General features: G+C 40.8%; 3 protein-coding genes across 4 annotated transcripts in view; all 3 read right to left on the bottom strand.

Annotated features, from left to right (window-relative positions):
- vps13a (vacuolar protein sorting 13 homolog A) overlaps positions 1-4,974 on the bottom strand; it is a 33,815-nt gene extending 28,841 nt beyond the window's left edge. For both annotated transcript variants that reach the window (XM_084551501.1, XM_084551502.1), the window contains exons 1-11: positions 4,700-4,974; positions 3,752-3,795; positions 3,619-3,661; positions 3,388-3,483; positions 2,861-2,962; positions 1,606-1,715; positions 1,346-1,405; positions 1,147-1,206; positions 786-866; positions 485-542; positions 76-203 (exon numbers count right to left, since the gene is read on the bottom strand). In XM_084551501.1, coding sequence (XP_084407627.1) covers positions 76-203; positions 485-542; positions 786-866; positions 1,147-1,206; positions 1,346-1,405; positions 1,606-1,715; positions 2,861-2,962; positions 3,388-3,483; positions 3,619-3,661; positions 3,752-3,795; positions 4,700-4,799 — 882 coding nt within the window. In that variant the 5' untranslated portion in view covers positions 4,800-4,974. The remainder of the gene's footprint in view (positions 1-75; positions 204-484; positions 543-785; positions 867-1,146; positions 1,207-1,345; positions 1,406-1,605; positions 1,716-2,860; positions 2,963-3,387; positions 3,484-3,618; positions 3,662-3,751; positions 3,796-4,699) is intronic.
- Positions 4,975-5,833: 859 nt separating this feature from the next.
- Positions 5,834-7,084, bottom strand: LOC311493664 (C2 calcium-dependent domain-containing protein 4C; the record flags this gene model as incomplete). The annotated part of the gene is made up of 1 exon (XM_084552404.1): positions 5,834-7,084. The coding sequence occupies one exon, from the start codon at positions 7,082-7,084 to the stop codon at positions 5,834-5,836; it is 1,251 nt and encodes a 416-aa protein (XP_084408530.1).
- Positions 7,085-16,559: 9,475 nt separating this feature from the next.
- On the bottom strand, positions 16,560-17,513 carry foxb2 (forkhead box B2; the record flags this gene model as incomplete). The annotated part of the gene is made up of 1 exon (XM_084550619.1): positions 16,560-17,513. The coding sequence occupies one exon, from the start codon at positions 17,511-17,513 to the stop codon at positions 16,560-16,562; it is 954 nt and encodes a 317-aa protein (XP_084406745.1).
- Positions 17,514-25,729: the final 8,216 nt, after the last annotated feature.

The raw sequence follows: 25,729 nt of genomic DNA, 5'->3' as shown, positions 1-25,729 counted from the left end.
TCTTTTTATCTTTTTCTCTCACAGCAAACACATTTTAACCGGGCTCTTACACAGACACATTGCAGAAACATGTACCTGGGATCTGTTGAGTTCAATGGCCACCTCCCTGAGATTGACCATCAGGTCCACTTTAGGAGAGGAGAAATCAACATCTGACCTAGGATTCATCCGCAGTTTAGCATCCGCTGAGATGGGACGAAAAACTGTGGACCAGAAACAGAATATTTTAAAAACTGTAAACGTGGGTAGGATTTTATGGGGAGTACATGGTTTTATGTTTGTATCGAAAATCTGTTCAAATGTGTTGGTGGTGGTGATTCAAGCTGGGTGATTCACACTTTTGTTTTTCCAGGCAGTCCAGTACCAATTCATTTCTATTTACAAAACACTTCTTCGTGCATATAAAGGAACACGTGGTTTTAGGTGAGTTTCACAAGGTGGTTTAGACAAAAATGTGAATAAAGGATGAAAGTGAGACACTCACTGAAGTCGTGGTTGACAGGATGAGTATGGTTTATTTCCATGCTACTCTGGAGACATCGCTATAAAAAAAAGAACAGAAGGAGAATTTTTATTTTCTTTGCTCAATATTTTCTGCCATACTGTTTCAACGGTATGCTTGGAAGAAAACTATAGGCTTTACGAAAAGGGCTTTTCATAGTGAAACTGTTTTGAAGCTGGAAAGTAATTACTGTGTCTTTAAGATCTGTGTGCCCACAATATTGACGTTACTTCTTCAAATCAAATCCAAGCAGGTACCAAATAGCAATCATAGGGTGACTCACCAAGGCCTCATCTGGGCTGTGATTGGAGAAGAGCACTGAGCTGACATTCCAGTAGGCAAACAAGTTGTCTAGTTTTACCAACTGAGAAGAGGGAAGGCACAGAGCAATTATTAGTAAGAGCTAACATTGTACAGCGATTTCTTACATTTGGATCAGGGCCCAAAGTTATGTGAAAATTAACAGCTGACAGAAACATTTCATAGAACTGAACCGACTGGTTAAATTCGCAATTCATAGAAACTGGTTTAAGATTCTGATTAACTGAGGGAACAAATGCAGTACTGAAAAACAACGTAGTGCTTCACAGGATACAGCTGATCATTTCTATCAAACGTGCCACAGCTCTCAGATTAATCCTTACCTTGAAGAAAAGCCTGGAATTTTCATCCAAAAGACTGGGTTTCCAGTTCTCATCAGCTGTCTGAAAGGTCAAACAAGGAGTAAAGTATAGAGGTCTTTATTAAATAACCTGACACATTAATTAAGCATTAATTAATCATTAAGAACAGATTACATTCGGCACAATATAATCTGACAAGAGTGACATTAAAACACATTACCTGAAGGCTGAGGTTTTTGAGTGAGACTCCAAATGACAAAGGACAGTTTGGATTTGTGACCTGTGGAAGACAAATGAGAAAAATAGAAGCTAACCATATAAACCAATCAAAGCTATATTTATTCAACACGGTGGCAGCATTGGGGGAGATATACAAATTCAACTGATGATTGTTTATCAATTACTTCACAAAAATAACCATAGGTTGTATACAGTATACACACATCACTAAGGTAGCTCCAGCTCAGCTTCAATACTTACAACATCTTCATAGCGCACGTGGATGTTCGAGATCTTAACTTGCAGGTTTTTGATGACCTGAGTGACAAGCTTTTCCACAAAGGTGTCCTGCTTCTCCATCTTGGGGTTTTCTGTCGAGCACAAACAAATATAAATGAGACACAAACTTGTCCTGGAGCTCTTTCTTTTTCAGAACAAGGATTTAATGTCTTGCTCCTTGACATCAAAGTGAGCGTTTGAAGGACCTTCCACAACCACTTACAGCATGCCGTATATTACAACTATATGTAGTGCTCAGTTGACATTCACTACAGAAGTTAGTTTTGACTGGGGTAATTATTGCACCTACATGCAGATGTTAAGGTATAATTAGCCCTAGCTGCCAGTCTAATTTGAATCTCATAATCTGAATGCTTTATACTCATGCAACAAGCATCACTTAAACAGATGCATTAGTCCAATATCAAAGAATATAGATTTTATGCCACTAACTTGCCAGTTCATTAGGTACACTGTTGAAAAGGAATGCGTTCCAATACAAGCACTGCATCTCAGTACTAAATGTTGGCTTCATGAAGGTTATGGTATTCAGAATTTGTTATTAGAGAGTTGTTGGATCAATTGTGTTTGTATTGTAGAGTCTGGTTTGTAGTACTAAGGAATATTTTGTGCTGTAATGACACATGTTTCTATTGTCTTGACCACCCTGCTTCAGTCAGAAATAACGTTTAAATAACAGAAACACTTGAGTGCATCATTCAATCCAGTTTAACATCACCACAAACTACATCCTCCAAAAGGACCTTGCAGTTGAATCACCACCTTTCTTATGCTGTTTCAGCATAAATTCAACATTATAACAGAGTCAGTCATGAAGAAAGAGAGATTTAACTGGAAGGCATTCATTTTTTACTAGTGTACCTGTGTATAGTTAAAGTGACAAACATTAGTTGTTCTTAAATAGGACACCACTGTAGTATTTTCCAACAGAGGGAAAAAAAAGTAAACTCATGTAGAGGGCGTCAAAAATGTGGTCTGCGCAGGATATCACAACTAGACAAACCACAACCACATGGTGTCAAATCTTTTCTGCTTTTACTCCACACTTTATGCTTTTGCAGTGTTACTACTCCACACCACTACGGCCCATTCTCTCTTATGGCTAGACTCAGAATGTCTCTGAAACGTGTTAAACGCGTAGTTACACAGAATATTTGCTGGGCTCAGATGTTTAGACACACACACAGCTGCCTCAAAATAAAAGGTGAACCCTGACCTCGCTCAGCAGCCTTCAGCTTTGTCTCCTCTATCCGCTGGAGCTCCCTCTGACGAGCCTCCTGGAGCTGCTTCTCTTCTTTTTCTGCATCATACTTTATACCTGGAAAAAATCACGAAAATGAAAACAATAAACTGTACAGAAGGAGTCTTAAAGTTCACGACTGACTTGTCAGTGCTCCAGGGTCATGAATAACTGAGAGACCTCCTTTGTCCGACTACTGTGCTACACTATGTGGAGTCTGCCATTGAAAGGGGTTATTCATTAAAATGAACCTGATACTACCAGCATTTTAAATGTTTTAAGATTATAGACTAGATTCAATAATAAAATGTGATATAACTAAAATACAGTTTGAATTTTGGAATTTAAATGCTGAAGATAAAATGTCTAGTCATCTTATCACATGACATGACACAGGTTAATATTCTTCAGTCTATGGTGGGAATCAATAGCATACACAGTGGTGTCTATGAATGCTTAAGCTGTTTAAAATGTAATTTTATTAATACAGATGCCGTTCTCACTTGCTGTGGGGACTATAAGCAGATAGACACCATCCAGCGTGGCCTCCACTGACTGGTTGTAGAGGTTCTTCCATGGGATCTTTAGCTCCAGACGTCCTTTTGAAAGAAAACAAAAAAAAAAAAAAACAACACACATTTTCATAAAATATTCTTTCATTATATAAATGAATATAAATATTCTGTCAAAGACACCAAACAGTGTCAAATGTGGTCAGTAGTTAACAATCTTACCTATATGACCAGCTCTCACTTTAAAGGGAATGTCTAACTGGCTCTGCAACAAAGGAACAATAAATCATGTCGTGAATGTCAGAATGTAATAACGGACCAGTGCTGCTTACACACACGTTTAACTACAACTTACCAAGGCATTTTCCTTTATTTCCAGATTTTTAAGAACAGCATCACCTGCAATGACAGGAATATTTATTTACCAATCACTGGCATATCTTGCAATGACAACCATAAACCTCCTAAAACCCATGAAGGCCCTGAAGTGCATCATCTATGCTCCCCAGCCCTGCCTAGGGGCCCACTTCTATGCAACTTACAACCGATTTCGCTAGTTCGGACAGGGGATAGCACACATACATTTGCCTGGGAGAACCTAGCACTGCCAGTGATTTTTATTACAGTATCTACAATCTGATAAACCAAATGGATTACCACTGTGTTGAGATGCGGCTCACAGAAACCTAGCCTAATCTAAAGCTGTAGTCTTTGGGCTTTGCGATAATACAGCAATTCATGGTGCAGGTTTAACAACATTTACCAAAAGCAGTGTGAGTGCCTGTCTCTATTTTATAAGTGATCACTTAAAACACAACACTATAAACATTCATTACATCTGTTGATCAGATACTAAGATAATACACGTTTAATAAGGACATTGTGGTATGATTTAGATACTTTTACAACTGTTTTTTGTAATTATATTATTTCCCTTCCACACACCTTTTAATAAAGGCACTCTATAAGAAGTCATAACCCGGTTGTGTGACTGGGTGTGACCCTGAACAGGTCTTAAACTCGCATGACTGCAAACAGAGTGACAGCAGCAAATAAGGCACCAAGCGATAACTGTAAACGTCTCAAACTTAACTACGTGTCCTTATCGGTACAGAAACTACAGCTTCCCTGCACCGTCTCGCTCACGCTGGATAGCTAAACAACGTTTCGGGCAAAGATAAACTGACACTGACAGCTGAGGGAGCTCCTCTCGCACGCTTAGTGACTAACGTCTGTTAGCATTTAGCTAGCAGCTTTGACGAGCGAGCTTGTCAACTAAAAAGACAAACTCAAGTTCGGTTACCTCCCCATATGCCAAGCTTTAGTTGTGAGCTGTCAAGGTTGACAACGTAGTCCCCTAGAAATCGGTTGAGGACGTCTACCACCACGCTTTCGAAGACCATTTTGGCGTTTCTCTCATCTCTCTTTCACCATGTTTACATCGAACTCGTTTGACTCAACGTCAGATTAGGACGTCCTTCGATGGGCGGCGCTTGACGTCATGCCGTACCTGCAACACTATTAATTACTTCCGGGAAAAGGCCGGATACTGTAAGTATCATTAAGTTAAAAGAAATGAGTGCACGCATTTCATCGGAAGATATTACGAAATCCATTATGAATAACAAAGGCGTTGCGTTTAATCATTGTATCATTTCCAAACACGTTTAATAAGACAATATTGACACAGTTCACAAATTAAATATGCTTTATTCACGTTTCATATAAGGTAGTAATCCTGTGTCCAGAACAGAATAAATACGAGACAAGATAAATAAACTCTAATAAGATCAATATTTCAAGAAAAACAAACTCGAACATGCACACAGTTTCTAAAGCACATGATCTTGTGAATAAACATAAAGTGCATTGTCACAAATTATTTAAAACAACAAAGAATACTTTGGTAACCTCTATGACACATTGATTAATTCACGGATGGGATAAATGCAGAGACCAAATTCCTTGTATACCCAAGTATACTTGGCCGATAGACACTTAATCTTAATCTTAATCTTAATCTTAATTAGTACTACAGAAGCATTATGAAGGCATGACTTCATCATACACTATGAGTACAATAATACACAAAAATGTCTTTCTGTAGATTGTCTGTCTAATTGTAAACACTGATATTCTTTTTCTTTTTTTTTTTTTGCCCTGTTGTATCTCAGTGACGAATGCAACAGGTGACATTACTGCCAGCCTACACATTCATTGTAGAGTCACGTTTCTGGATCACCTGACTAATGTAAGTTCAATATTTACACATCAGAGCACAATATCAGGTACTGTGATACTGGTTGTTGAAATCACATGCCTCTACGCAATATATCTCTTAGATGCCTTTTTAAACACGCCAGAAAAACATCACGCTATTATCGCATACACATATCAATTGCTGTGCTCGTCCTACTTTCAAATAATACACAAAAAGCTATTCTTCTATTTGTTTGTTAAAAGGGAGCAACTGAGACAGTGGTTTAGTGCTAATTCCAATCACTGTCCCCCTCCTCAGTGTTCCAGCTGCAGGTTTATTCACAACTTTTATTCTGAGCTGCAGCTCCAGCAGAGCCTTGTGACTCAGCTCTGTGAAAAAGAAATCTTCATTGAACACAGGGATGTGACTGTTCCTGATTGTGGCGCTCTCCTGTTGCTGCAGCTTCCCGGGTGTCAGACACAGTTTCACGGCACAGTTCAGGGTCTGTCGGTCAGTGCCGTCCCATAGGCCTTCCACGGACACCACGCGCACTCTGACCGTGGAAAGGTGTGACAGTGTGTCGGTGGGGACTGTGGAGCGCTCAGCAGAGATGCGCACTCTGCCACGGCCCTGCAAGGGGAGGACATGCTCACGCTGAAGTCTCTCCTGGCACTGCAGAACATCCATTGGGAAGAGGACGGGTGGGGCAAGGGTGAGTGTTTTTTCTTCTAAGCTGGGAGAGGTTGTTAAACTCATACACCCTCTCTTCCATCTGTCCCCCTTGCTGTCAATTAACGAAGGGCATGACACTGCCCCTTTAAGACGGCCACTTCTTGATGGGACATAGAGGAATGCCTTGCCACTGTAAGGAGAACTGAGGGGAGAGGAGTCACTGGAAGAAGGTGTTTCACTTTCTGTGCTTCCTGCATCTGACAGACTTTTGGAGGAAAACAGTGGGAGAAACCCAGAAATGCCTTTCTTGGGCAGTTTTGTCTCCTTTGACTGCCTGGGTGCTGTAATAGGAGGGCTTCTATCAAACACGTAAACGGGGCGCTTTGAGTGAAACAAAGACTCTTTCCTTCGCGTGTTGGGGCTCTCATACATCCCTGCCAGGCCATAACCCTCTGCAGAGAAGGGCATCGGTTTCTTTGTAGCCTTCCAAACCACAGCTGCATCACCATTCTCTGTCTTCACATCCTTTGTCTTTACATGTGTTGCATTTGAAGCTGGGCTGCTCTTGGGTATCTGGCTCTGATCGTGCAGGTTCTGCAGAGTTTTCTCGACTTCTGGCAGTGGGCTTTCCTTGCAAAGCCGCGGGGGCAGGCAGAACTCCGGGATCTTATCTGGGGTAAGGATGTTGATGTGCAGATTCTGGGTGAGGCTGGTCTTAGAGGGTGAAAAGATATCCTCTTCACACTTTGCCATGTAGGCACTCAGCTCTAGAGGAATGTTCTCCATGCTCTCCTTGATCTTTCCAAGCACCCACATAATTATTGTTTGATGTCTTTGCACATAAAAATCTATTATTTTTTTCCTGTGAAAACAAGAATAAAATCTATTATTTAGGAAAATCAAATGAATAAAGCCTGCACAGGAAAATGCACATTTCACAGATAGTTTAAGTTCTTCCAAATGATAACAGGGCTAATCAAATATTTTGCTCTTACCTGTGAAGCTGGGATGTGCCCTTCCCTGAAGACGGACTTGCATGTGTGTGACAGATGAGTCAGTGACAGACTTTAAAGGTGAGCGAAGGCTCTGCGTCACCGGTCTGCCGCCCCTGCCTTCATCAGAAAACATTCTGCAAGAGTTCATACGCAAGAATACACATTACAGTCACAAGCATTGTAGCGTCTCTTGGAAACTGGGTGGGAATCAAATCAGACTCAGGTGCACTGATGTGAATAAAGTTTTGACGTCAGTATTTGACCTGGTGTTTTGCCGTTCTGTAAATGAAAGGAGCCACAATCCACAAATAAAAAATGACATGTTTTAAATTATAAATAGAAAAATAATAGCTTGATCAATTGCATTAAATATCTCGGGTAAAATGATCATTTTTATACTCTACTACATGGAGATGTATGACTCCCACACTAAATCTATCAGTAGTAAAGTGTTTATTAGAATGAAGTTCAGATAGATTAAAGCACATAAAAAAGTGTTGACATGTATGATGCCGTGGTGATGATGATATCTGCTTTTGAGCTGACCTCTGATTCAAAGGAGCTCTGCAGGCCTGCAGACAGCACCCACCACCTCAAAGACTCTCTGACCTTTAAACAACCGGAGATTCAGACACACAACTGACCTGCTGTCCGCTTTAAGGCTGTACTGTAGGTCACGCTAAAATAAAACTGCTGTATGAAAAACAATGAAATACTGGTAATAATAATTAAAATGTGAATCGATGTTGATCAACACACAAAAAAAAAATAATAATCACAAATTAGTTCCAGTAGAACATTTTGTAATTTGCATCGATCCTTACACTGATAAGTTAAACCAATATAAATGAGACCAGTACTGCTAAGATATACTCCGACCAGTGTCATACTTATGATTTCATAATATGCTGACTTCACTTCTTTGCACAGAGCTGAAACAATAAAATGTGAGATCGGGACAGCAACACATTTTATTCAACACATTCTCCTTTACACAGTAACATGATTTTCGTCTTAGTTAATATACAAACACTGAGTATAATTCAACTATGACAATGTCTTTCCACCGACAAGCACAGCAATCATTATGCATTAACAACTCATTAATCGAGTCTTGATGCTCCCTGATTTATCTGTAAGGCGGTGTTATTTGTATCTAAGAGTGCCACTCCTGTAGGGATCCACATAATGTCATCAAACACTAGGATCTTATACTCAGTTACTCACAGTTAAGGCCAGGTTGCCAAACAGGAAGTGCCGACTGTTACGTTTTTCAACCACAAGAGGGCATGCATGGGTCACATTTATTATTGGTCCACCTTAAACTTCCGTTTGTGTGAGTTAAGATATCAGTGTGATATAGTTAATATACTGGTATTGCATCATTGGCATTATAACGTCTAAAAACAAAATGGAAATCCAAAGGTTAGTCAGACAGACACAATAATACAATAACATGCCTACCCACACTTACAGGGCGTCTATATTTTGCTTGAATAAAATTATTCCGTATTAAGTGAGAAACAACATCTGTGCATGTGTGCCTGCCCCTGTTCATGTAGTGTGTGTGTGCGTGTGTGTGTGACAAAGAATGGAATATCAAGATGATGAATGAATCAGTCCGGTGCCTTCAGAGCACCCAGAGGTCAGGAGGCTTTTTGTGGTAGTGAAGATCAACTTTATTACACCAATAAAAACCTGGAGTGCTCTGTGTAATGGAGAGATAAATGATTGGGAGTCAGAGGAGGACCTTGCCTTTAACTGCTGTCACAGCTGCAATTAACGCTAACGAGAGAACGGCACATTGTTGCCAAAACACTCCACCGCTGTCAAGTGCATTAGTGTTAAAACCTTTTTTATTCAGGAGTTACACGTTTTTTTAAATAATAATTCATTCATTTTTACTTTGCGGGCTTCATTTTGTTAATTCGGTGTGTGGAATAAGTCAACTGACAGCCAAAAATGCTCTAAAGCTCTTAGTAAAATGATTTTGTGAAATTTTATCCAGTTTAACTTTCGCCGTGAACACTTTCTTTAAACACAGAACCTTAGACCAACGCTTTCTTCTTTTATTGAACCGTGCTCTTTTCTGTTCGCAGCCTCTGAAAGCACATTAATGGTTCCTGAAGAAGAGTGAATCTGTGCGAAGTGCTCTGTAATTCAACACCCTCTCACTGGAGTCGATCACTATGCAATTTCCCGCGTTCTTGCCGCATACAAACCTGTATTTTGTTTTGTTTAAAGGCCTTGCACGTACACTGTGTCGCATCGGGAAAACATTTATTCAAAGATAAATGTGCAGTCTAGTCTAAGCCTTATTCCCCTAAACTAAAGAGCAAGCATCGAAGAGCCAACTGATTCGCGGCTGTTGCTGAATATCGACTGCAACAGGAATTAGCCAATAAAAGAGAAAAGAAAACTGTCATTATATTTCCTAGTACACTTTAACTGATGCAATGCACCTCTTCCCTCACTGTAACTTCATCCTCCTGACCAACTGCCCGAGGCTAAACGTGACCCTTTAGCCTTCCTTCTTCACAAGGAAGGAACAATGGAAACTTCAGCTCTGTTTTAATGGAAGCTGACTCTTTCAAACTTGCGCAGTAAGAAAAATGACTCTCAAGTGCTCTTTGCTGATTCAGTTCAGTTGCTCAATGTGGCAGAAAAGACTTCTGGTGCTCCATGATCAAAGATCAATCAAACAAGTCTTTGTGTGCTCCATGGTTACTCTTTCTTCAAAGCAAGCCTTGTTCCAGTTTCAAAGAATTAATCATTTTCATGCTTACTGTTGCTGAATTGGAACAGTTTGGTTTTTTATCTCACATTGTAAAACTGTATTCTTTATTCTGTATATAAATAATAAAGTCTGAATAGAATAACATACAGTATATGAGTTAAAGACGAGTCAGTATAAGACAGTTAAATTAAACTCCGGTGCTTTAGAGGCTTGCACAAATATAAGTACCATAAGCTTATGCAGCAAATCAGAAACACATTTCTTTTGAGTGTGTTAAGTCTTCGTTCAGGCTTCTTTGTCTCCCTATTATGTCTTAAAATGCAGTCGTCCTGTAACCAAACAAGGCCTGTCCAGATCCAAGACAGTTTGTGTAAGTCAAACCTTTGTTATACGGTTTTCTCCGTAACGCTGCCAGTTATTATGTTTTGACATTGCGCGACCAGATTAAAAACCTCAAGTACAAACTCAGCAGGAAGCGATGACATACTTGTTCATTTCCATTTTTAATCTCTATTATTGAAGATTCAAATGAGCCTCCTTCTCGCACGAAGCACTTAACCTCGGATGAAAGTGATGAAGTTTTTTGGCCGTGGAACTTCTTTGTCTGAACTCCTCGGAGAAATTGAGGAAGTAGGGAAGTCGGAGGGGAGCAAGAGTGGGAAGGAGGCCAGAACGGCTGATCCGCTGACCTGTCTTGAATTGATAATAAAGTGTAATAATGGCTAATAAGGTGCAATAATTTGGGGCAATAAAGATAGATGGCAGATTGAATATGATATGAGCTGCGTCAGAAGACCTTACACTGAGGACGGAGCAGAGACAATACACTTCAGCCACGGGGCCAGGAAAAATTTGACCCCAGATCAGTGAATCATTGTGTAATTATTTAGGAGGAAGAAATGGGTGGATGGAGGAACGAGAGGGTTGAAACTATTTTGGAGAGGTTTGAAAGACTAGAAGACAATAAAATTATGAACTAGAACAGGGGTGTCAAACTCATTTTAGTTCCAGCCCAATGTGATCTCAAGCGGGCCAGACCAGCAAACAAAACAGCATAATAACCTTTAAATTAAATAACATCAACTCCAGATTTTTTTTTTTTTTTTTTTTTTACATTTGTTTTAGTGGAAAGAAGAACAAGTAAATTAGGAGAATGTTTACATTTAATATGCTATCCTTTAGAAAGAAAAATAAGTGCAATTTGGGCTCATTGCTGTCTGCTAGGAATAGCGGCTATTGTAATTGAAAGATTGCGGTCTTCTATGTAATTTTCACACTTTGCAAATTCAAGCTGTGGGCCAGATTGGACCCTCTGGCGGGCCGTTTTTGCCCAAGGGCCATATGTTTGACACCTGTGAGCTAGAAGAACAGAAAAACAGACAAATCCTCTACAACTATAAGATATAATCAAGAGACAAAGAAGACTAGTAGAAGAATCAATATAATACAGAGTGAGAGAGAGAGAGAGAGTGAGAGAGAGAGGGAGAGAGAGAGAGACAGTGAAAAAGGTCAAACTGGAAAGAGAATGTGATACATTATGGAGTAAATTCAAAGAAGAAGACTTAGAATAATGTGCGGTGGTCCAGAGTGACCTGTCGTTAGGATTCACTCCCCTGACAGCTTCTCTCTGTCTCCAGGCCTGATGCCAGCGCGTTAATTCCCCTCAGACGGTCTTTTCATTGGCCGTTGCTGACTTCCGTCGACACGTGCCAGATGACTGTCCCCTCCCCTGACCACAGCAATGAATATGGCAAGGCGACCATTACTTAAAGGTAAGAGGAGAGAAAGCCGTATGCCGGCTGCCTGCTCACACTGAATCACACTTAATATTACAATAAGTTACCTCGGTGGACCACAGCGGTACCATTCAGGCCTTATAGTGGCTGGAAAACACTACACTTCAAAGCATGTGGTGTGTTTGTGCATGTGGCGTAAGGATAGGGGAAAAGGATAACATGAATAAATCTGATTAGCAAAAGTGAATCATCATCCCCAAACTGCTCTGTTGAGAACTAAATTGCAGGGAGGTGCTTGAAGGTGAGACGAAAAAGAAAAAAATCCCAGTCCACATGAAAACATCCCTGAATTAATGATCGATCTCTCGGTCTTTGGTAACATTTTCATTCATTCATTCATCTTCTGTACTCGCTTAGTCCTGTCAAGGGTCGCGGGGATCTTTGGAAACAGTTTTTTTTTAATTAATAAAAAATAAAGGACATGAGAAAATTAGTATACCCATGTGATTATGGGCCGTGGTTGATTTTTATCTGTACTGGAATCACACCTTAACACAAAAGAAAAAACATAAAGAGAGGTCTTTCATCAGACAATAATTCTTGTTTTTTGTGTTGTAAGCTTGAAGCTCACAATTACTGTGTAGAGTTGAACCTTTTGGAGTTTTATTTCTTGATTATGGGTGCACAGACTGAATGTGGTGTTTGGCCATGAAAAGGACAAATAAACTGTGAGTGGATATAATTTCTAAATAGATAAAGCTGACTGATAAAATAGAATAAAAAAGTTAATAATTTGATTTAATGACACAGTATACGTGTGTGCGTGTTGTGCATGTAGCTGACTAAATGCAACATTACTCAGATGGCAGTCTCCAACTTCAGTAGGATACAGTATAGGAATCTAGTGTGTATATTTATCTATTCACTCTTACAGTTTGCATTGCCACATTGAATGTATCTCATTGGAAAAGAAATCCTGAAACTGCATGAAGATGTCAGTTTTTAATCACAGTATCATCATGCTCTTAGTCTCTTTTCGTTCTCCATTTCATTACCTTTATGTCTCCATATGTCATCAGTAAAGTGAGTAGACTTGAGACAGGATTTTTTTCTAATGTGCTTTCCGATCCTGCAAATATGAAACAATTTGAAGCCTGTTAACTTTTAATAATGAGGTCCTGATTGGCTTCGGCTCTCCGTGGTAAAACTGCTTAACAAAGTGAATAGTTGCTGTAATGTAGTTTTACGCCTCCATCTATAGTTAGAGCGACTCTGCGGATGCAGTTAATGATCTGTGAAGCTGTGACTGAACAAGGAATCCTTGTATGGCAATTATAGGTTTAAAGAAATTAGAACAAATTTCTGATGTTCCCAATATGCTGAATAAAAGACTACTGTCTGGAACAAAGAATAATATTTAAGGTTTGTGTGTCCATGTGTGTCTGTGCTGGAGTTAGTGTGAGCGGCAGATCAGATCAGATGAATTAAGCTGCTCATCATGATGGCCTGCACTTGCTGATCATTAAGAGAAACGCATGTAGAATTTGCCACCCTGGCCCCTATGAAGTGTGGGTAATTACCACTAATGTATCATCATCTATTCAAGACGACCACGTTACGTTTCAGAGGGCTGACAGTGAAACACCTCTGACCCAAATGTTTTATTCATCCGTGCGACTCCTATTATTCATTTTAAAGTCTTATTTCACATGATGAACTGTTTTTACATGAATTACGAGTTCGCTCATGTCAGTTTCTCTCGTGTCAATGCTAAAAGTATTTTGTATTTTGTAATGTTATATCTATATATTGCTCAACTGTTAAATAATTAAATACATGTCAACAGTCAGCAGTTAAAACTGTCAAACCCCCAACTACAGAGCTTTATCTTTATAAGTTAACCATATTTCTAACTGAATTTATAAGTCGTTTAAATTGCCATCAATTGTCAGTGTCTGCGGCCTCTAATAGGAGCTTCTCTGTGGCTTTTAAGAGTCAAAAGGAAAAGTCTCTTGGCTTTGCATTTACAGATCTTACACATTTAGAGTCACCTGAAAATCATCCCAGAGAAAATGTGGATTTTATTTTTTCTATATTTTTTACAGTTAGTCCATGCTGTTTTAAATTATGTGGTACATTATGTTGTCATTATCTCAACATGAAACCCGATGAATGTGCAGCCAACAGACTATAGAACACGTGTTTTCTTTGGTTTCCATTTTGGAGTCAGACAATAAAACAACCTGGTCCTTTTTCTCTTATTTACAATGATTTCTCTAAAATGCAGTTTGAAGACATTCAGCTCCTGATTCAAATTTAGTTCTGATATATATAGTTGAGTTGGATAGATGGTCCAGAATGTGCATACCTTGTTGATGGTGCAGAGAAAGTTTAATTAATCCGGCAGTCGTGTTTCTTGTCACTTCATTTAAAAAAAAAAAAACAACAACACAGCATATGATGTGATCTGAAACAATAGCATCTAAGATGTGTATCTCCACTTTACAACTTGCTTCTGAGACTGACAGTCATTTAGCATACCCTCTTAATTGCTCTGACACAATCAGCCCAGTTTCTACCCTTAGAAAATTAAACTGCACACACACACCTCCTATTACCATGCACATAAACACATGTGCGCATTAGGAGACTTTGTGTGATATTATAATTCTTGAGGCATCCAACTCTGATGTTGTGAAGACAGAGGATCATGGAGGGTAGTAATGGCTGCATTATTACTCCTCTTATTGTGTCTTAATTAGTGGCATTTAATTATGCACTAATGCAGTGAGGGCTATTAAAGACATTGAGGCCTGCTGATCAGGGAATTAAAGCAACACACACACACACACACGCATACACACACACACCTACAGGCACAGGCACGATTTTCACGCTGACACTTTTGTCGTGTCGTAGAAATCTCAGTTCCCTTTAACTAGGAATTACAGAAACCCTGTAGAGAAAGTATATGTGTGTGTGCGTGTGTACAGATGAGACATAAAGTATAAAAGACGAGGTGTTTTTGAAGAGAAAACTACAGAGAACCACTAACAAATCAGCAGAAGAGGGAAAATGGATAAAGACAAAACACAGAATAAAAAAAAGACAGGAAGAAGAAGAAAAAGATAAGGGTAATCACTATTATGTGTATTCTGCTCGTTAGCAATGACACCCAAATAGGTTTTAATTTTTCACTCCCACGCCTCTCCTCCACTGGTGCATCTCAATTATTTGTTCAGAGGCTGGTGTGACAATAGTGTCGGCTGTGGGAGCCTTTGGGATGCTAAACAGGGCATGGGAGGTTAAATATAAGTCATTTTCAGTGGGCTGAACCTGGCGCTTTGTGCTGCTGGAGAGGAGAAGCTTCAAAGCTTCATTTTAAACAGAGCAAACAAAAGAGCAAACTTGATCCGATCTCCCTGCCTGCTTTTGAAGTTGTGAAGCTGCAGTCGCGAGCGCTGACTGCTCATATCCATCTTGTGAAGATCACACAGACCTCTCCTGGACGCAGCCTGTGCACACACAGTGCGCCATTCCAGATGTGTTTCCTGTCATAATGCCCACACTTGCACGAGTGTGTGCACATCAGTATGATTTATTTAAGGTGATCGCAAGACTTTAATCTAATCTCGCTGAATAAAGTGCAGCTCAGGCAAAGTTTATTTTTAAAATGCTTTTGCGTTTCTCATTTTTCATACACATTTATTAACTTGAAGATTGCATGCTCAAATTGTGAACGTGAAAATTTTACCATCTGTACCATCATCTGCTGAATTATTTAATTTTGAAATGATATATTCTAGCTGGATTTTAAATATTCTTTTATTGAGCGTGCAAAAGGCTCAAATTATGTCTATGTTGTTGTGTTTTGATCCTGTAAAAATGTCCTAAATACTGCATGATCAGATGTTTCACATTGTTGTAGTAAAAATAAATGAGAAAAAAATTAAAATTAGGCATCTGTTGCATCTGCTACGACTGTCTGTAAAAATAAAATGAATACATTTTCATAAATGGTGCATTTAATAGAGCAACTGGTGGTTGCATGTAAAATAAACTGTGCTGTTATAGTGGCCGATATGTGTGTATCATTCCACACCCTAAAATCAGGACAACTGAATTGTAACAGCGAGGATACTCAAGAAGTAACTCCAGGTCACAATAATTTGCACTAATTTATCACACAATTTATCTTATTTTTATCTTTCACCTATTGCGTACAAAGTAATCCACGGACACATTGGGAAATATAATTAAAATGAGTATTTAAATAAGTACAACACCAAAGCTTAGGTTTTAAGTTCTTTATAAATATCTTCAGATAAATAGTGTTATAATACAAGCATGACATTTTCAATGCACTGCTAAGTAATACACAAAAAAAGTGCAACAGGCCTAATTATATATATATAAAAAAAAAAATCATGAAGGCCTACTTGACTTTAGCTGACAGGCCTGACATAGATGGAAATGAAATAAGTAGAATAACAGCAAAAGAAATATTAACAGTTTGCATTTGTAAAGAATTTTAGACTGTCTCCTAAATCAGAGCCTTCTTTGGGTTCAACTTGTCTGATTGTATTTATCAGTGCCACATTACAGTATGTGGTAAATGCCCTCACAAAGTGTGCAAATAAATTATGATTTCAATCAACATGGGTCTAATGAAAATTTCAGTACACGGCACAATGTTAGTTTTTACAACCCTCTTATAGCTTCACTTAACTTAAACTATGATGGCTCTGATGGGCCTGTTTTGTCTTGCTTCACGTAACCACAATGTCTCTCTGTTTGTAGAACTTTATCAAAAAATTACCAGGTTAGGACAGGAGGAGGGCCGGGTGTAGAGGGTTGCCTTTCCCTTCCAGCAGATCGCTTTTCTCCATCGCTGTGGACGGTGAGCAGAGCTGGGCCGGGCCGGACTGCAGCCCCGTCAACCCTGGCACGGGACCCAGGGACGGGGTGGGTTTTATTGGCACGGGGACGGCAGGCAAGGTTTGCCCGTTGGCATTGTGGTACATGCCCTTTGCTGATACGCTGAACGGCGCGTACTCAGATGATGCTGGCATAGACACGCCACCCATGGACTCTGACAGCATACCGACGTGCGGCCACATAGAATTGACCACGCTGCTGAGCTGTGGAGGAACCGGGTAACCCAGGTGGTGCATGACTGAGGTGAGGGGAAGCCCGCTGGCCACCACACCCTTATAGTCCCTTCCTATGATGTTCTCGATGGCAAATGGGTGTTTAAACCCGCCAGGCTGCGCGCAAGCAATGCCCCCGTAACCCTGAAAGTGAGGGAGCCGACCCACGCTTGCCGGGGCGGCTGAGTGGTCGTGGTGGCCGGATGCTGTGCCCAGCTTGCTGCCAGGGTGGTGGTGGTGATGGTGGAAGTAATGCATCATCGGGGAGCTTTTGCAGGCCAGCTCAGCACGCAGCACCTTGAAGCGCTTCCGTCTCCTCAGGAAGCTGCCGTTCTCAAACATGTCACCGCAGTCTGGGTGCAGAGCCCAGAAGCTGCCTTTTCCAGGCTGATCAGGCCGTCGGGGAATCTTTATGAAGCAATCGTTAAAGGAGAGGTTGTGTCGTAGGGAATTCTGCCATCTCTGGGTATTCTCTCGATAGTATGGAAACCGATCCATGATGAACTTGTATATGTCACTCAGAGGCAGCATCTTCTCGGCTGAGTTCTGGATAGCCATCGCTGTCAGTGATATGTATGAGTATGGAGGCTTCTGGTCGCTGTAAGAGTTCTTTCCAGGACGTGGCATAACTGGTCACTTTTTTTTTTCTTGAAGTTTCAAATGTTAAATAAAAAACTTTTAAAGTTATATTCTTAATGCTATTTTTTTACGGAGCTAATGTAATAGCCTTCCCATCAGTCTCCATTTGACTGATCTCTTCCAAAGATCTGTGCCATCAGATTTTAACCTGCCTTTTATCGATTAATACAACCAAAGGCCCAATGCTGTCAGGTAAGATCCTTGAGAGGTTCTTGCATCCGAGTAAAGTTTCTTTGTCTGTCTCTTCGCCAAATACAAGTCTAGAAGCTGTGCGTAAAAGTCAGTGTCCGTGCGTAAAAGTTCAGCGGTCCTCTGAGTTCCCCTTGTTTCCGCGGCGGTTGAAAGATGAGAGGGGCCGGTTTGCTTCGCTGCCTGCCTGTGTGTGATGTGCTCCTCTCCTCTTTAAGATGCTCCCGCTCGCCGAGCGCCGTTTTTGTAAGACCCCCGCAGGTCGCCGGCTCTATTATCTGTTATTCAGACACTTGGGGGACACGTCAGGAGAGAGCAAGGGGGTTGTGTGTGTGTGTGTGAGAGAGAGAGACAGAGAGAAAGAGAGAGAGAGAGAGAGAGAGAGAGAGAGAGGGAGTGGGAGAGGGAGGTGGTGCTGGGGATGGGGTGATGTGGGGAGTGGTACAAGACAGAAAAGAGATGGGAGTAAAGAAATGAATAAAAATTAGGGGAGGTGCGTTAACGCGCGCATTTGCTTCTAATCGTCTGTTTGCCAATCAAAGAGTCCCGCGTAAAGTGAAGAGGTGCAGTGAATGATATCAACCAGTAATCTGTGTTTAAAGTGACAGTGCTGTGAAATGTCAGCAGACTGCTCCTCTGTAGTTGACCCTGACCTTTGACCTCTCGGAAAAAAGTTTGAATTCGACATGCTGTAAAGTTGGGGTGATATGGGTCAAATTGATTTGCAGAACAAAATAGTTTTTTTTAAACACGTCCAAGTTCACATGACTGAAATCACTGTGACAGAGGAGACGCATCTGAATTCAAACCCAACTCATTTCACTTGAGGAAATAAACAGAAAGAATGGGATGCATAAAAACAACCTCTTTGTTAAATGTGCTCGATTGCACTTTCAGACTTTGCCAACAATAAATCATGTCTTCCTTTGCGCACCATCATCAGTGCGCTACTCCTCTGCTCTCAATTACACACGTGCGCTCGCACGGAGGCACACAAAAACACACAGAGGGAGCGAGCGAGCGAGCGAGAGAGCAGGGGAGAGAGAGGAGCTGTTGTTGATTAATTGCTGAGAGGGGAGTCCGGCGGCTGTCTGTCTGTTCAAACACTCTCTGGTGAATCCTACAAGGATGTAAACAAACTTCATCCCCTGCTCTGAATTCTGTTCAGCGTAGAACAACAAAAGCTGCTCCCCTTCCCTCCATTTTTTTTCTCTGGCCAGGTGTCATGACTGGGTCCTTGACGGCTCCTGTCTTCCTCGGTGCCCCGGTGGGCCCCCGAATACATTACAATAATTAAGCCTTCCGTGATTTAGCCTCCTAGGAGAGAAGTCCAACAATGTAATTAAGGGCAAGCTCACTGTATTAGGTATGAATATTCAAAACTGTGTCAATTAATTAGCCAGTGTATCTCTCCCGTTACGTCTCAGTCCTTCAAGCCCACTCAAAAGGTCAACTGTGTCAACGGAGAGCATATTTTAAAGACATCGTGTAATTGCAGGGAAAATTACTTTTTTAGTGCCACTTCGCTTGACGAACGGTGAACATTTATACATTCACCACCAAATAAAGGCGGTCGTCGTCGTTGTTGCTTCTGTTTTTGTTTTCCTTGCGCAACTGTTTTCCAGGCACCTGAAAAATGAGGTTTGAAACTCCGAGGCCCTCAGAGGCCAACGCGGGTAAAAAGCATCCTCTTAAAACGCCCGGGAAAGATCAATATTAAATCTGTTTTCACAAAGGGGGCCGTTAAATAGACACCGTGGCTGATCTGCATAACAAAATTAATTAGGTAGTCTACGGCAGTCTTCGCCTGCACCCAACTCCTGGACAAATAACTAGTTGTAAAGCACACCTTCTGGGCATACGGAACATATGCTGGAATTATCCTTAATTGACTAATTACATAAATTACTCATTAAGTTTACAGCACATCAATTATAAAAGATGTATCAATTAATTTTGCATAAATTACAAGCGGCACGCTGCACGGAGAGGGCGGCGGAGGGAATGAGGGTCGCCAGGAGGGGGTCTGCTCCAAGGTGGAGGCTTTACGTGTGTGTATGTGTGTGCGTGCGTGCAGGCGCGTGTGTGAGTGACGGTCGTCTGTTTGTTTCCAGTCTCTAATAATTATTTGTTCAGCTTAAGGGCAAAGATATTCTTTCTCTGTCTCCCATTCGCAAAGGGAAAGTGTGGGGGTAATGGCAATTATACTAATAATAATAATCTTAAAGACCTCTCTCCAAGTCATAAGGGGCGCATCGTCGCGGAGAGAGCCATTAAAATCAATTAGCGAGGCCTATTGTTTTCAATGGAAAATTAAACCAGCGTAGGACTGCAGTGCAGACGCTGTGAGGCTCACTTGTGTAATGGGGAATTATTCAGAGGCAAAATACGACAGATCTTTCAGTTTGCCCATAAAAGAGCGAGCAAGCGAGAACATTAGCGAGATCAAAGCTGCAGTGTGTCTGCCTGTTGCCTTCAAGAGCGATCTCAGTCAACTCAGGTAAAACTATCCTCATCCTTTTACTCAGTGGCAGACAAAAATAAAACTTTTGGGCGTTTTTTTCCCCCCTCAAACTCTCCCAGTTCAAACTTCCAAGAAGAATCTCCTGAATAAAATGAATATATTTGTCCTGTAAATCAGTGTCTACATTAATGTTGAATTTCCAACATCATTTTAAACCATCAGATGTTGCAAATGTTACACTGGGAGTGACAAAGAATATAGTTCAACACACTTGCAGTAGAGCCTTTATCTTTTTCTTTTTTAGACCAGATCCGTTCTTTTAACTGAACCAGACAGAGTTTGATTAGATATTTTTATTTTCTGCGTAATTTGTTTCATATTGTTGGAAGGTATCCACTCAAAGCATCGGTCCTTTAGTATTGATGGGCTTAGTGTTTCCCAGCTCTCAGATGGACAAGTTCAATAGCTGCACATGCCAAAAAAAATAAAAATAAAAAAGCAAAATCTCTTCTTGATTATTATGAAGGGAAACCTGAAAAGGAAATTATGTTATATTTAATTTTCTTAATTAATTCAAAAGTTCTCATGGTGATTTTTGTAACAATAGCTGCTGCCCCTGCAGATGGAGGAGACAATAGCATCAGCAACACCGTGCTTTGAACCCCAGTTTGTATTTTTGTCCTGCTGCCTTTCTTTGTCTCTGCCTCGTGCACATTCACATACTGTACACGCAAACTATGTCAACAACAACGTGCAAGAAACTTGAGGAACTGAATGTGCTGTGATGAAAGTGACATTTAGTAATAAATCTCAGGTGCAGTTCATCATAATTCCCCTGTTCATGCTTCCTATGTGAGGACTGCTTCTATTTTATTTTCAGTTTTATTATTTGGAAAGGCTGCAGTGGATGCTTTGTGTCCTCCTAAGTTGTAAATCTTTCACAGTACTTGAGTAAATACAGCCCTGACACATTTGAAGAATTTGTAGCCTATAATGTTAAACTGAACTTCACTGAGGTGACCTTTCTCTTACTATTTCCCTTTAGAAATTCGTACTGAGGCAGCCACAAGTTTCTTCCTCTCCATGTTCTTTCTGTGATTACAAGGGTATTAAAAGTATCCACTGAATTGTATGATGGTGACCTTACTGAGGTCTACTCCTAGCTGTCCACTGTCAGTCGAATTTCATACGCTCTGTTCATAGTCTAAAACCTAATTTCAGATCTCAAAAGATAGCCTTAAACCTGAAGAACCAACCCCTTTCACTTCTTGGATATTTTGCTCTAAAACTGCAAAGTTGTTTTTTTTTTTCCAATTTCCTTTTATTGTTCTCCACAATAGGCCAAATAGCTGAAAAATATCACATTTATAACCAGCCCTACAGTTACTGTTCTTCAAACATTTATAAGTTTTGAGATTTTAACTTAAGAAACTTGCAGCAAAACATTAGCTTTTTGTTTACGTTCACCACAAAATCCTGCTGGCAAGATGCTGACAGAGTGATCATTTCTGTGTTCTCTGCTTTGCCTAATGTCACTCTTTTTTAATTTAACAAGTTAAAGCTTATCAAATTTAATTCTGAACTGAATAAAAAGCCCCATTTTGGATATGTATTAACACTTGGTCCATCACTTTGCATTACTCACTAAATAATCAGGAAGAGTTTGTTTTTTTAAAAGATTGGCTGGGATTCATGTCGATTAGGTCGGACTTGGAACTCTCAGGAGACCTTTAGGCATTGTGCTGCGACAGTGCACTAACATTTACACCAGAATATCACAGCTTTGACCACAAATGGTAAACAGTGGTGTTCATGGAGCTGCTCTGTTGGCCAATGAACCAAAAGAGTTATTCTTTCGTGGACTGCAGCAAATGTGGTTTTGAGCCAAAGGCCACATACATGAGGACACACATGTGCATCCACTTTATGAAGTCATTATTATTCCATTTCTGTTCTGTCAGCGGGTAGATTAGACATCGGTCTAGCGCCCTACTCATAATCATGTGTTTATTTTATTTTTTTTTATTTCACAACATTTGTATTGTTCAGTCTAATTATGAGAAACTAAATGTCTCACAGAGGCCTGAGTGATATTTAGGATAGTAGGATGGAAAAGCTACTTAATCCATAGATTTAATAGATGGATAAATTTATATATAGATAGCCTATTGCAAGATTAAAGTTTCAGGATTGACCGTGTCTGTGTGCCCTTTGTGCTGGACAAAAGGTTAGGTAGAGGGTAAGGGTCAGGGAATGCATTATGTCATTCTGTATGTCAATGGAAGGTACTCACAAAGATAGAAACAGGACTGTGTGTGTGTGAGACAGAGAGAGAGAAAGAGAGAGACCATCTCTCAGGACCATCTTTCAGATTAATTAAAGTGCTTCCTGTCGCAACCCTCACGTACCAGATAGGTATGGCCCTGCTCCTTGATTATACTGCGGCATTTCTATCAGTGCATCGGTGTGAAGGTGCTGGAACCAACACAAAAGCCACCGGCTATGAAAATGCCTAGTACGTGATGCTGGTGCGCTACTATTCATCATTCACTACATTCAGCGTACGTTACCACTGGTAGGCGCTGCGACAAGGTACGCGATGGGATAAGGATGCGTAATGTGTATGGGGGGGTGGGGGGTAGATGAGGTGGTGGGGAGGAGGGGGCTGGCTTCCTACAGCGGCGAGCGCGGTTGAATCACGGAGCGCGCCTCCGTCGGATCTCCTCTTCCTACCGTCACACCCACTGCTCGGTGTTGTGGGTTCACCCCGTTGAGAAAGGGGAGGACCGACGGCTCACAGCAGCAGCAGAGAGTGCTGCAGTGTGCGAGCGCAGCGGGGGACTCGGAAGCGAAGACAGGGAGAGAGAAAAAAAAAAACACCCACATATCAGCAACCTTATTGCCGAAACTTGGTCTATGGAGAGATCTGCAGCAGTGCCGTAGCGACGCAGGCCGACATGGAAGAGTATCTGCGGAGGGTCCAGGGCAGACTCGGGGTGAGTTAAAGCGCCGTCAGCGGCGTTAACACCAGGTTGTGGGTATAATGAATGAGACCATGACGGGGAAAGCTGCTACTGCTGTGCTACAGGCTGCGTTCCTGTTGCTGAAAAAGCGCACGGTGAAAGCCTCTCACGTCCCTTCGGTCCCCCAAGCACCTGTAGATCGCCAATACGACAGCACAGGGGAGAGAAAGGCGTGTTTTGTCCCATACAATAAACACGTTGTGTTGACAGGAACATCAGTGTGTGGATTTGAATGGGAGCTAATTTCTAATGAGGGGGAGGCGTGACATCAACAAGTTTAGCCAGAGGCTGTCCTTCCCTGCTATCTGACTGCTCTGCAGATACTGACTCACAATTTGCATTTGATCCAGGAATGGATATCTGTTCACACATTCAAAAAAGCCTCATGCAAATACTAAATAACCTAATTCACATAGACTAGATGACAGTAAAGCCGCTGTGGAGCAGTGTCTTTACGCCGTATTCTTTTTCCATTTGTGTGTACTAAGTATGCATTTTGCTTGTGTACATTTAGCAGTGTAACCCTTGCACAAACGTTCACACGAGGGGAGCCTTTCATGGGTTGTGCACATGCCTTGAGGTCATGGGCCCCTGTAAGCTGCTCTTTCTACATGTGCTTCTTAAATGACATGAACACATTTATAGTGCATGACGTTGTCTCATGGAAGGGTGTCAACATAGGCCTTACCCCCGGCACATGTGTTTGTTTCCAGTTGATGTGAGATCTGCTGCATTTTTAGGCCGTTGTATTTTGGCTGAGCTTAACGCTGTGTTACACATACACAAGAAGAGACGATGAACGTTTATTCACTTGGGAATAGCACATAGTACTTGGAGAGTCCTTTTAAACTCTATGTGTGTGTCTAGGGTGCGCTCATATTTGTTACTATTAATTTCTGCAAGTGTTTAGAGCATCACAGAAAAGTCTAACTTGGCTTCAGTTTCAGTGTTTTCTAAGCACTTCTGATTAAAAAAAATGAAAGCTGGCTTGAAAATTACAATCACCTAAAGCATGACAATAAATTACACAAAAGTTTTATATGGCCACACACGTGATTGCTATTTTTTCTCTTATTGTTCAAATAGAACAGGGACAAGCTAACTAATGTGTACTATATTCCATTTAGTAGCTTTCAGTCAAATCATACAGTTTGCATCAGCGTATAAAAATGTTGTATTTGTCACACAGTGTAAGATAATATTCAGATATTGTCTGAACTCTGTGATGCACATCATGATTGGAATAAATATTTCACAAGAGGTCAAGTCTGTACATTTCCCGACCATTTAGATACTTATAGTTGTCATGCATTGTTGATACAACCCAACATGCAGGCTTGCATTATATTTGCATCCATGCTACAGAATTCAGAATATTTAGCTTATTTATCCAAACATATATCTGTTAGTACAGCACAGTACAAAACTGCATTTGAACAGCCTGACCGCTATGAAATTTTAAGGAGATGAAGAGCTTTTTGTCTGGGCTGTACTTCACATAAACATAAGGAAAGCTTCGAAGAAGATGAAGAAGAAAAGATCCGAGAGGGAAATCTGCAGATCAGAGCACAGCGGGGTAATTGAGTGATAAGGGGGCCAACTGATGAGTGTCATGGAGGTTTCAGATAAAGTGTGACACATGTCATGATTAACAGCCATTTCCCACTCATGCGTACACACACACACGCGCGCGTGCACATGGGCGCACTTTATCTCTCTCCTAGCTTTCCAATATTCACTTGAATGATTCGCTCTTTTGCTGACCACTCTCTGTCATTCTCCTTGTGTCTCCTTCCCTCCCCACTCTCTGGATGGCCTCGATCCAGAACACCCATACCTCTAATTGGCCTGGCTCTGAGTACTTACTGAGCCCATCTTTCCTTCTCACTCAGTTTCTCTGGATAGCTCCACATCTCTGCTCCTCCACTCTTGTTTTTTCTTTTGGCATAGAGCTGAAGCAATCTGCTTAGTGTACTTCCAGTATCTGACCTTCCCAGTCTGCACGCAAACACACATACACAGCCTTAAAGTTGGATTTTAAGACTACTTGGAGAGCCATTTTAAACTCTATATGTGTGTCCAGGGTGCGCTAACATTTGTTACGGTTCATTTTTTATACATTTACACAGCCTCACATAACTGGTGAGACAGAAAACGCTGGCTTCAGTGTTTTCTGGGCACTGATTCAAAAATGAAGGTTGGCTTTGAGCCTGCAATCACCTAAAATGTGTTTTTTTTTTTTTAATGACCAAACTAAAATGGAAATTTAAAAAATCTGCAGCTTGTTTCAGCATATAGCATCTTTGATTGATTGATTGATTGACTGATTCAATAAGGCTTAAACATTTGAGGAGTGTTGTGGTCATTTCACATAAATATCACTATTTTCTTCTGGGATAACAAAACTCTGAGTTAGATTATACTCCAGGGCACACTGCTACTAAAAGATAGATTGCTAGGAAATGTATTGTATGTACACATTTGTGTAAATAATGGCTTTGTGGCACGGTGGCAAGGACCACACAGCA

This window comes from Chelon labrosus (assembly GCF_963514085.1).
Source record: "Chelon labrosus genome assembly, chromosome: 9".
Taxonomy (NCBI): Eukaryota; Metazoa; Chordata; class Actinopteri; order Mugiliformes; family Mugilidae; genus Chelon; species Chelon labrosus.
Note: the sequence above shows the minus strand (reverse complement) of the source record. Positions and strands in the feature narration are given on the sequence as shown.